The 12011-nt window shown below is 34.8% G+C and overlaps 1 protein-coding gene across 1 annotated transcript; it reads left to right on the top strand.

The window, feature by feature from the left end:
- Nucleotides 1-384: 384 nt before the first annotated feature.
- Nucleotides 385-8948, top strand: LOC107698051 (cytochrome c oxidase subunit 4 isoform 1, mitochondrial-like). Its single transcript, XM_016498968.1, has 5 exons — nt 385-462; nt 2846-2939; nt 3087-3248; nt 4537-4668; nt 8736-8948. Exons 2-5 carry the CDS (start codon nt 2846-2848, stop codon nt 8867-8869), a joined length of 522 nt encoding a protein of 173 aa, XP_016354454.1. The 5' UTR covers nt 385-462; the 3' UTR covers nt 8870-8948.
- Nucleotides 8949-12011: the final 3063 nt, after the last annotated feature.

The following is a 12011-nucleotide window of genomic DNA, read 5'->3' as shown; positions in this document are numbered from 1 at the left end:
TTTATTTTTTTTGCAAAGTTTTGAACATGAGGCCTTAGAAGTTCACTTATCAAATAATATACTGCTTCGCAGGGTTAAAAAGCATAGCCAAACAGAATTCAAAAGATTATGTGGCCATCACCAAACCTGCCGGACAAAATGATGTGCTACATTCCTATAGATGTGAGTAGAAACACCAATCAGACATTGTCGATGAAATAAGTCTCTCACCGGGAAAAATCGTGTCTGTCAGAATCAACCAGTAGCTAAATCTTAAATGGCCCCTCTAGCGTTTGGTGCCGCGCTCTGTGCAGTGTGCACCTCTGGCGAGCTGGTTCCTGCCTCGCGCTTATTGGCTCATTTCGGCTGATGGCGATAGACACCTGACTCACAATCCACCCGCTTCTAACTGCTCCATGAAACCATAAAGACAGAGCACGTAGGCAATTTATTGTCGACAAGCTCAGACCTTCACATCTTAAGGTAAATTCATATGTGGAATTGAGTAATAAATAAATAGTAGCCTTATTTATTAAATATAAATACTCATTGATGATATTTTGCAAACGCTTTATTCCAGATGTGCGTGTGAAATAAACTACACACTTAGAGTTAAGAAAGTTCCTTTGGAATGAAGCCAAAACATGCTAATTATTTCCTTAACTACGAATGTATAGCCTATTAACAATTATATATTTTCTTTTTTAATTGTCAGCTAAATGTTAAACTTGTTCGCTTTTTGGATACTGTTAATCTGTCTAAAGTAACAGCGTATTTACAATATTTTGAACTTGAAATAACCTTATGTGCGTAGACGAATAGTTATTTTATCACATGTAATACTTTATGCTACTAAAGCATAAATGCCCCCCGTGCAGTAGTAATTTTAGCGTCTGCAGAATATTCCACAACACTATACGTGACAGAAGGCGCATAGTCCATTTCTCTAACTCTAGTTGAATATCTGCTCGTTTATATTTAAAACAGGCGTATCTGACAGGTGCAGGGTTATGAAAAGTGATCTTTGCAATTTATTTCCACAAAAAGCATGTCGCTGTCCATTTAATCTCTGTGTCGAACACCAATGTCATGAGCAGCGAGATTTCACGTTTTCCATTTACATGTATTAATCTTGCAGACGCGCTCTCGCAAAAGCTACATTCAAGGTTATTGGCTGTGTCCTGTGACCTGGATTACTTTCACTGCATATCTGGGTATCACAAGCGCAGGCTGTCCAGTCAGTCACTCTCAGTAATGTTCATCATGGTAACCATAGTAACTCCAGTGCCACTGTAGTATTCTCTGAACAGGACTCCCATGTCATGGAAAATCTGGAAAAATTGGGGAATTTTAAAAGTGTGGAATGAATCAAATCCAAAACTCTTAAAACCGTCAAATGTCATAGACATTTCTATTATCATTCAAACGTTTTGTGTCAGTAAGATTTTTGAAAGAAATCCCATTTATTTAGCAAGGATGCATTAAATTGATCAGTTAAGACGAAGAAATTCATTTCTATTTCAAATGAACGCTGTTCTTTTGAACGTTCTATACATCAAAGAATCCTGAAAAAAAAAAGAATCATGGTTTCTTCAAAAATATTAGGCAGCTGTTTTCAACACTGATAATAAGAAATGTCTCTTGAACAGCAAATCAGCATATTAGAATGATTTGACACTGAAATCTGTTAAAAATTCAGCTTTGCCATCACAGGAGCAAATTATATTTGAAGATTTATTGAAATAGAAAACTGTTCATTTAAATTGTAATAATGTTTTACAATATTACTGTTTTTACAGAATTTTTAATTTAAAAAAATGCAGCCTTGGTGAGCATAAGAGACCTTCAAAAACATTCAAAATCAAACTCAAACGTTTTAATGATAAAATTTAAGGTAGAAATTGCTAATGTTTAGTGCAATCTCTCTAAAAGTGCAGTCCCTTTTATGTAAATGAATGTAAAAATAAGATATTTTGAAGAATAATAACCATACAGTTTTGGTTCCCCATGACTTTCATTGATGAATTGACATGGACAAAAAAATGCAATGGAAGTCAAAAGGAACCATAACTGTTTGACTTCCTCAGCAGAAGAAAGAAATGCATACAGGTTTGGATTGGCATGAGAGGGATGACAAACATTTAATTTTGGGTGAACTATCCCTTTAAAGTTTCTTTCTTCAGCTGAGCATAAAATAAGTTTTTTGAAGAATGTTTGGAACCAAACAGTTGACGGTAGCCATTGACTCCCATAGCATGAAAAAAAAAATACTATGGAAGTCAATGGCTACCGTCAACTGTTTGGTTCCAAACATTCTTCCAAATATCTTCTTTTGTGCTCAACAGAAGACAGACACTCAAGTTTGGAACAACTTGAGGGGGAATAAATGATGACAGGATTTTCATTTTTGGGCGGATGTCATTCTAAACCAGGGGTACCCAAACTCGGTCCTGGAGGGCCGGTGTCCTGCAGAGTTTAGTTCCAACTTGCCTCAACACACCTGCCTTCAAGTTTCTAGTATGCCATAGTAAGAGCTTGATTAGCTGGTTCAGGTGTGTTTAATTGGGGTTGGAGCTAAACTCTTCAGGACACCGGCCCTCCAGGACCGAGTTTGGGCACCCCTGTTCTAAACTAATTGTTTGAGACAATTAGGTCATATCCGGTATAATCAGTGCACCATAGCACCAATACTTTTTCGTAAGGGCCTTGGTGAAAACTGAAAACTGGTAACTTCCCAAAGTGCAGAAAGTCGCCTCCCTATAGGTTTTGAGAACCAGCTATTGTTGTGCTAATCCCTGTATGACTTTCCTGAAAGCTTAATGAGTTGTCCATGAGTCCGGCTAATACATGTTGGCACTGTTTTTAGATGCTGGCCTCTCGTGCACTGGTGCGGGGACTGCAGTCTGGATTCTGGAGGAGGGTGTCAACTTCATCTGCCGCCTGGGCTGCACACACTCACGGTGACAGCACACTCTCAAGGGCAATAATAGAGACCAATCTGCTGTCATTCACATCTGTCTGTCTGTCTGTCTGTCTATCTATCTATTTGGACAGATACTTTCAAACCCTTTACAGTTCTCTGACTGTTCTTGTGCATTTGTCCTCAGATGTTGATGTGGTTGACTGCTCCGTTCCTCAGTACAACAACCGTCTGGACACGCCATTGCCAGATGTTCCATTTGTCAGAAATCTCAGTGCCAAACAGAAGAAACTCAAAGAGAAAGAGAAGGGATCATGGACCCAGCTCACCAAGGAGGAGAAACTAGCTTGTAAATCTGCATGACTTAGACCAACTTTTAGCTTTTTAATCTACTGCTTAATAAGCAAATAAATCAGTCATAAATCTACTATTGTTACAAGAACAGGTTAGACTTTGACCCTGGGTGTGGAGGAAACTGTTACACACTCACAGGGCACCTGAATATTTGCCTTTACAATAGCTGTAGGTATAAACATGCTCACATGTCATTTTTTACTGAAAGTAGAAGTAGGTACTGTAATGAAAATACGATATACAGTAGCATTCAGAAGTCTGGGGTTAATAAGATTTTTAAGAAAAGATAAGAAATTAATACTTTTATTCCACAAGGACACATTAAATTGATCAAAAGTAACAGTAAAGACTTTTATATTGTGTATAATTTTATAAATGTTCATTAAATAATTCATCAAACAATTACGGTTTCCATAAATATATTAAGCAGCACAGCTGTTTTTAACATTAAAAGTAACAATAAATGTTTACTGTTCAGAATGATTTCTGAAGTATCAAGTACTGGAGACTGGAGTAATGGCTGCTGAAAATTCAGCTTTGTCATCACAGGAATAAATTACAAATTAAAATACATTAAAATAGAAAACATATTGTAAATTGTAAAAATATTTCACAGTATTAGTGTTTTTACTGTATTCTTAATCAACTAAATGCAGCCTTGGTGAGCTTAAGATTTTAAAATGGTTGTGTATATTATTATAACTTGATATTTCATTAATTTTTATCATATTAGCTACTTTATATTTAATAGAGAGTATATATATATAATTCTGGATATAAGGGTACATATACTTTATTTAGTGTTGCTCTTAGTTGGACAGTTATGAAGAACAGCTTTTTTAGACTGCATTGCTTACTTTAGCTATTATATTATATTATATTATATTTTGTATATTTGTACATTTTCTATATTAAATTATATTTGTATCATTTCTTTTTATTTTTTTTTTATATTTATTTCAGTTTTATATTCCTTTGTGATGTATAATAGATTATTTTACCTGGGTAAGATCCCTCAAGGCTAAATTATTAATATAGTAAATGGGTCATGGATCTTGGGAATTACAATGATTATGGCAGATATGTTAAATGACTTCACACTCATTTGACCTCAGGTATTAAAAGTTCTTTCCCACTAGATGGCAGCGTAGTATAAGTGTTTGAGTTGAATGGTGGCAAACCTCCTTGCCTTCCAAGTGTGCATGCAAGCAGGGCAAGCTACTATATCCAACAGTTACTATTCAGATCATCTGTGGTGTTTTTTTTTTCTTCCTTTTTTGCAGTATACAGACTCACACATGAGCTGTCGTATGCAGAGATGAGGCAAGGCTCCAAAGAGTGGATGACTGTCCTCGGAGGCGTCTTCATCTTCCTTGGCTTCACAGGGCTGCTGGTGTGGTGGCAGCGTGTCTATGGTGGGTTTATATATGAAGATATACATCCTCTAAATGGTGCATAATGGTTTTTGATTACCAGATTATCATGGCAGGAAAGCTTTAAACGTTTGAATTTAAGGCATTTCATCATTCCTGATACGCTATGTTGCTTTGATGTGAGATTCAGCTGGGTTTAATTGTGTTGATGATTTATTTATTCATCCAATCTGAAATCAGAAACAGTTATCAAATCCAAAATCAACATAACAGATTGGCTTCTGCTAAATTAAAGGGATAGTCCATGCAAAATATTTCCTCACCCTCATGTCATTCCAAACCTGTATGTATTTCTTTCTCCTGTGGAACACAAAAGAAGATAGTTTGAAGAATGTTGGGAAACATTTTTAGGTTCCATTGACTTCCATAGTATTTTTTTGTCCATACTATGAAAGTCAATGGATTCAAAACCATTTGGTTGCCAGTATTCTTCAAACTATCTTCTTTTGTGTCCCATTGACTTCTGTAGTATTGTTTGTCCATACTATGGAAGTCAATGAGATTTGAAACTGTTTGGTTGCCAATATTCTTTCAAATAATTTCTTCTTTTTTTGTCCCATTGACTTCCATAGAATTTTTTGGTCCATACTATGGAAGTCAATTGGACTCAAAACTGTTTGGTTGCCATACTCTTCAAAATATTTTCTTTTGTGTCCCATTGACTTCCATAGTATTTTTTGTCCATATGAAAGTGAATGGGACCTGAAACGGTTTGGTTGCCAATATTCTTCAAAATATCATCTTTTGTGTTCCATGGAAGACAGAAAGTCATACAGGATTGGGACATCATGAAGGGGAGTAAATGATGACAGAATAACATTTCACTAAGGCCCAAAACCACGCTTAGAGTTCATTTTCACTTGGATTTAGTTCTTTTTTTTTCCTTTTCCTCTAATGTGACCACCAGTTCTCAGAGCACAGATCGTTCTGATTTCACATGTCAGATGGAAGAATCAGCACAACCTTTTTTACCTGCAGCACACACTCCCGCTGAAATAATTGGACTGGGTTGTATTTTGCAGTCAATGGTTTGAAGGAGCGGAAAAGAGGAGAAAGATTTACATGTTTGAGCCGTGGCTTCAGTTCAGGAATCCCTTTAGACCCAGCTGAACTTCTTCAAAATGATAAGAAGATTTCCAAGGCTGTGTGTGCCTAAGACGGATGGAAAGCAGTTGACATGTTTAAAACAGAATGAGTGTGCATTGTGTGTTTGTGTGTTAGTATAAGTGTGTGTGAGTGGAAACAGGCGAGTCTCCTCCATCTCTGTCTCAGAGGCCCCAGTTCTTTGAGGAAGGAAGTGAATGCTACATCACCTCAGGAGAGAAGCAGTAGAGGAAAATACTGCAAGGAGGGAAGAAAAAAGAAAAACTGTGAGAACAAAAGTTTGGTGAGGATCCTTGAGGGGGGAGAAAGAGAGGTGTAGCCACGCCATAGCGAGAAAGAAGTATAGAAGTCCAAAAGTCAGTTTTCAGTTGAGCGCTGGGTATTTCCCACAATGTCTGGCTCATGTTGTGACTTGAAAAACTCTACTCTGGGCCGCTGTTCGTCAAACTCATTAGGGCTGGGTATTAAGACTTGTCTGAGGTTGACTATAGCAATTGTCGGGATTTAAAGAGGAGATGAAAGGGGCAATTTTTTTGGAAAGCCACCTGGGATACAGTCACACCTCAGGTTTTAATTCTGGGGTTTGCAGGCATCTGTGCCCCACAAATCCTCGAAAACTGAACAGAATTTCCTGTACATACCTCAGGGCACGTGCACTGACTCCACCTGGCAAAAACAAAATTCATAATCTTTTTGATGTGTTTGTGTGACAGAAACTGTCACTGTAAAAAAATGATTGTGATTTTAACAGTAAAAGACTGTAAAAATGCTACAGTTTCCATAGTTTCCATAGTTTCCAAGTTTCCAAGTTTCCATACTATATTCGGTGAATAAATGTAATTACATTTAATGTAATTTTACATAAAATACTGTTAAAAATACAGTTTCTGAAAGTGAAAAAGAAAACGTCATTGTATAATTTACAGTGACAAACCGTAAATTGACACTCCCAGAATTCCCTGCATGACACTTCATATTTGATGTTTTTTGTTGTTGTTGAAATAACATGTTTCTTAGTTTTTTCTTATCAGTTGTGTACATTAGGGTTTAATCTTAAATCAATGTTTATTGCATTATTTCAGTATCATGTGTGTCACCATGATGGGGTTTAGTGTTGTGTGAATGACACTGTGCACCTTCTATATATAAGAACTGCCGTCCTCAGCTCGTATAAAAGCTGTTTGTGATGAGCTTTGGTTCATCATGTGACTTTCTCATCACCACCAGTTTTTGGTGGTTATCAGTGCAATACAGTGGTTCAAAGCAGATATTAGTACTTCAATATGTTGGTTTATTAACATTACATCAGTTAATGAAATACTGTATTTTATTGTGAATTTAAGTTAAGTCTGTAAAACCTAAAATGTTGCTACCATATTTTTTACGGTGAAGTTCTGGCAACCACAGCTGCCGGTATTTTACCGTAAATGTCACCATTTTTTTTTTTTTACAAAAAATTAGAACAAGAAATTCTATGCTTATTAATAAATAATTTATTTATTGTGAAATATTATTACAATTTTGAATAAGTGTTTTCTATAATAAATATATTTTAAAATGTGATTTATTCCTGTGATGGCAAAGCAGAATTTTCAGCAGCCATTACTCCAGTCTTCAGTGTCACATGATTCTTCAGGTCATCATCATTCTAATATGCTGATTTGTTGCTCAAATTATTATCAATGTTGAAAACAGTTCTGCTGATTAATATTTTTGTGGAAACAGTGATACACTACTGTTAAAAGCAAAAATGAAATTAATACTTTTATTCATCAAGGACATATTAAATTGATCAAAAGTTAAAGACATTTATAATATTACGAAAGATATTTATTTCAAATAAATGCTACTCTTTTGAACTTTCTATTAATCAAAGAATCCTGAAAAAAATCTATCATGGTTTCCACAAAAATAGTGTGCAGCAAAAACTGTTTACAAAATTGATAATAAATTGATAATAAAAAGAATAATGAATAATAATTGGTCATCAGTTGAGCAACAAATTAGTATAGTACAATAAGTTCTGAAGGATCGTGTAACACTGAAGACTGGAGTAATGGCCGGTGAAAATTCAGGAAAAAATCATTTCAATTTTAAAATGAGATCAATAAGAAAAATGTTATTTTTTTATTAATATTTTTCAATTCAAATTTATATTATGCTGATAATATAAAACAAAAAAAAAGATAATAGAAGCATTTTTATAATAATAGTAATAGAAGCGAGTGGATTTTTGAACTGCAACTGCAAACTTGAACTGCAACCTTTTTTTGACCGAATACATTTGCATGTTTATTGGCTCTATTTTTACATGAACCAGGTCTGTGATATTAGCAGACAGGTTTGTGCATGTTGCGCAGACACAATGTTTTTCTCTAATTTGTTTACTTTTTTTTTTGTCCCGTTTTTGCCTGGAGGATATAACTCCACAGAAGTGTCTGAGCTGTCGGTTTCTGCCCTCTGTTAGGACACCTAATTGGTCGCTATGTGCTATTGGGTTTTTTCTTTTGCTGACAGGTCTACAGTTCCACTAAGGGGGAAAATAGAAGGGGATTTTGCACAATTAACTGTTTTTCACACCCGACACCCCCATTTTTTTCTTTTACACTTTTTAAACGATTTATCAGTGTTTTATCTTAAGCTTTTAGAACTCTTAATAAATTATTCGTTATTCTGTGAAACAAACAAACAAACAAATGAATGAATGAAGGGCATTTCTAAATTGCTTGTTTTTACAAACAAAAATACAATTCAAATTTGTGCTGTCAATAGATCTTAAAGTTATAGCTTTAAGTACATAACTCAAAATTAAAATTCCTATACAAGATTGTGAATAATTGATGACAGAATTATAAAATTGGGGGGAACAGCTTGTATTTTACACAGGAATATTACTTTAACTCTCTTTCTTAATGTCACCAATGTTGTTTTTCTCTTTCTCACAGTGTATGGTGATGTTCCGCACACTCTGTCTCAAGAGTCGGTCGCTCAGCAGACGCAGAGGATGATAGATATGAGAGTGAACCCCGTCCATGGATTCTCTCATAAGTGGGACTATGAAAAGAAACAGTGGAAATAAATGCATTCCGCCTTAATTATTAAAAATGTATCAGAATTGCATTAATGAGATGTTCCAAACTCAATAATGCTGTGCAACCAACAGCCTCAAAATATATGTGAATCTAAATAAATGCACTGAATTAAACTCTGAGCTGCTTCAGTATTTTGGCTTGGTACTGTTGTTACTGAGAACAAAGCAGTTGTGTTGGCACATTTAACCTGATACCTGACTACCGTGGAAGTGAATATGTGTTAACGTGATTGGCTGGGGCAGATAGTGCGAGAGAGTGTGTTATTGGCTGAGGTGTGTGAGTTAATCCAATCACTTTCCAACTGCGTAAAATGACTTTTTATGACTGTGTGTCTGTGTAAAAGGGAAAGCATATCTTAGGTGCTCATTTACTCCACATTTTCCATCATTTTGAAAAGCTTTAGTACAGTTCACATAAATAGTTCTGTGTGTCAAATTCATTTTTGTAGCTCCACAGTGTTTAAAACAGTTTTAGAAGAAAGAAGTCACACATTTGTCACTGCTTGAAATGTCATATCAGCTAAGTAGACACACTGCTCATTAGGTTCAGTGGTTAGTATAACCACTAACAAGTGAATTTAACATCAGTGATTTCTAGTACTTTTGACCTTTCCTAAAAGCTTGAACCAAATTTTCAAATTGCTCATTTAACTGCTTCAGTTTAAAAGGCGATAGCATCATTTATTATTTTAATGGATTATAACTACTAAGAAATTATTATTCCCATAATTTGTATGACTATATATATATATATATATATACATATATAATCACCAATATTTCTTTGTAGTAGATAACATTTATTTATAGTAATAATATAGATAATGTTTCTATATAGTTGATAAGTAATATTTAAAAAAATAAATATAGTTAAATAATACATATAAATAAATAATATAGATACTGTTTCTATATAGTTGATAAGTAATATTTAAAAAAATAAATATACATTGTTCCATTGATTGTCATTAAGAGGTTTGTTTGAATTTCCTTTGATGAGATAAGCACCATTTCCCAGATCTGAGATGTAATGCAGGTAGCTAAACAAAGACATCATGAAATGAAATTAAAGTCAATTAGCAGGTGCAAGCTAAATTCATTTTAGCTTTCAGTTCCCCATAGGGAAGAAAAATCACAAATAAGATATCTTTAATATATCAATTGTTTTTCTCAGACAGAGAATTAATTACACTCTAAAAAATGCTGTGTTAAATATAACCCAGCGCTGGGTTAAAAAGGGACAAACCCAGCTATTGGGTTGTTTTGAACCCAACCCAATAGATGGGTCAAAACAACCCAATTGCTGGGTTTGTCCCTTTTTAACCAAGCGCTGGGTTATATTTAACCCAGCATTTTTTAGAGTGTATTGTGTTCTTTTGAATACTTTGTATTCATCAATAAATCCCGAAAAAGATGCATCACAGTTTACACAAAAATATTGAGCAGTAAAAACTTTTCAACATTAACAATAAAATGATTTTTTTATTATTAATAATTGGCCATCAGTAATAACTGATAATAACTGAAAAAAGCAGCAAATCAGCATATTAGAAAAACCATGAAGAATCATGTGAGAATGAAGTCTGGAGTAATGGCTCATTTTTAATAATGATAATAATATGATTTATTTAATTAATTATATTAATTATATATGAATAATTATAGATAGATAGACAAGTTTGATATAATATTTTCATATCTATCTGTCTATCTATCTATCTATCTATCTTTGTATTATAGCCTACACACATTCAAAACCTGACGTTTGAACAAAATATGTTGCGACGCACTTTGGTTCCCCTACTGGAAAAGTATTTGTCAAAATGTGAGAACCACGTACTTAAAAAACGCCTCAAATATGAGTCATGATGAGGGAATAATGAAAAAGAAGCTGTGACAAAGCTGAAAGGAATAAAAAGAAGTGCACTTCAAACACAAACTCAGACACCATAAACACTCTTCATCTGGAGAGTCCTAGTAGGCTACTTTTTTTCTTCTTCCTTTATTAGGATTAGCAACAAGTATACAAAAATATACAACCCTAGTAACAACAAAATCACAAAACAAAATGAAATTAAAAACAACAACAACAACAAACATACAGGGCCAGGGGTAATATAAATTACATTATATAAAGTAAAGGTGCCTCAAAAGGCACTTTTTAACAACCAGGCAAAAGGTCACAGAGCATTCAGTCAACTGTACATTATAGGAAAGAACCAATATTATAAGATGCACACAATGTTATCGATTTTAAGGCTTTAACATTGCTGGAGGTACACTGTAAAAAATGACCGTGAATTTAACGGTAAAAGACTGTAAAAATGCTACAGTAAAAACCTGTTAAATGGTTAATGGTAAATTCCCCTACTATATACGGTGAAAAACTGTATTAGACATTACATGTATTGGACATTAATTTTACGGTAGTATACCGTTTCTGGAAGTGAAAAAGACCGTATAATTTACAGTGAATAACCGTAAATTGACATGCCCAGAATTCCCTCAAAAAAAAGGAAAAAATATAGATTTATTTTTATAACAGATATCATGGTTATTCCAGATAAAATAACGGTGGGGACTGAAGTTGTGTTTATATATTAAGTGCCAGGCCAATAGCATCTGCTTGTGGAAGTTTGATCATTTAATAGGTAGTTTAGAGATATTATAATGACATACCAACAAAAAGGGGAGACCGTCCTAGTAGGCTACTACGCCAAAAGCAATGAATGGTGTGACGTAGAGGAAGTGCTGCCCCAGTAGAGCGAGTATCTTCAGTCTATAGTTTCAAAAGCGTTCTAGCGTCGCTTCAATGAACGCGCCAGCCTCGATGTCATTCGTCGACGCTTAATTTCTGCACGATCCGTGCCGCGCTTTGGAAAAACTGCATCTTGCCAAAGAGCGTGGAAATCTGCTTGCACATTTTACACACAGCAAAAGTGCTTTTTCGTGCGCTGACTTGGTTGCTATTTTCTCTTCCGTCTTTCTGTGAGCTCGAATGTCAGTGGAATAATTAGAAATACAGCGTCTGCTTTAACTCTCTTCTTCGGTCTCGTAACGTCAACGACGTCGCCTCTCTTTTTTTCGCTCTTGGCTGGAGGTTCACTGGAATATAAGCGCAGTGAGTTCG

This window comes from Sinocyclocheilus anshuiensis, unplaced genomic scaffold (genome assembly GCF_001515605.1).
Source record: "Sinocyclocheilus anshuiensis isolate Anshui unplaced genomic scaffold, SAMN03320099.WGS_v1.1 scaffold886, whole genome shotgun sequence".
In the NCBI taxonomy this organism is placed as follows: Eukaryota; Metazoa; Chordata; class Actinopteri; order Cypriniformes; family Cyprinidae; genus Sinocyclocheilus; species Sinocyclocheilus anshuiensis.
The sequence above is the reverse complement of the archived record's forward strand: the minus strand, read 5'-3'. Positions and strand labels throughout refer to the sequence as shown.

Excerpts from the sequence above, each read along its gene's own strand:
- LOC107698051 (XM_016498968.1), top strand. The coding sequence starts at position 2,846 with ATGCTGGCCTCTCGTGCACTGGTGCGGGGACTGCAGTCTGGATTCTGG. Across the intron at positions 2,940-3,086 it reads CTGGGCTGCACACACTCACG|ATGTTGATGTGGTTGACTGC; the intron begins GTGACAGCACAC and ends ATTTGTCCTCAG. Across the intron at positions 3,249-4,536 it reads CAAGGAGGAGAAACTAGCTT|TATACAGACTCACACATGAG; the intron begins GTAAATCTGCAT and ends CCTTTTTTGCAG.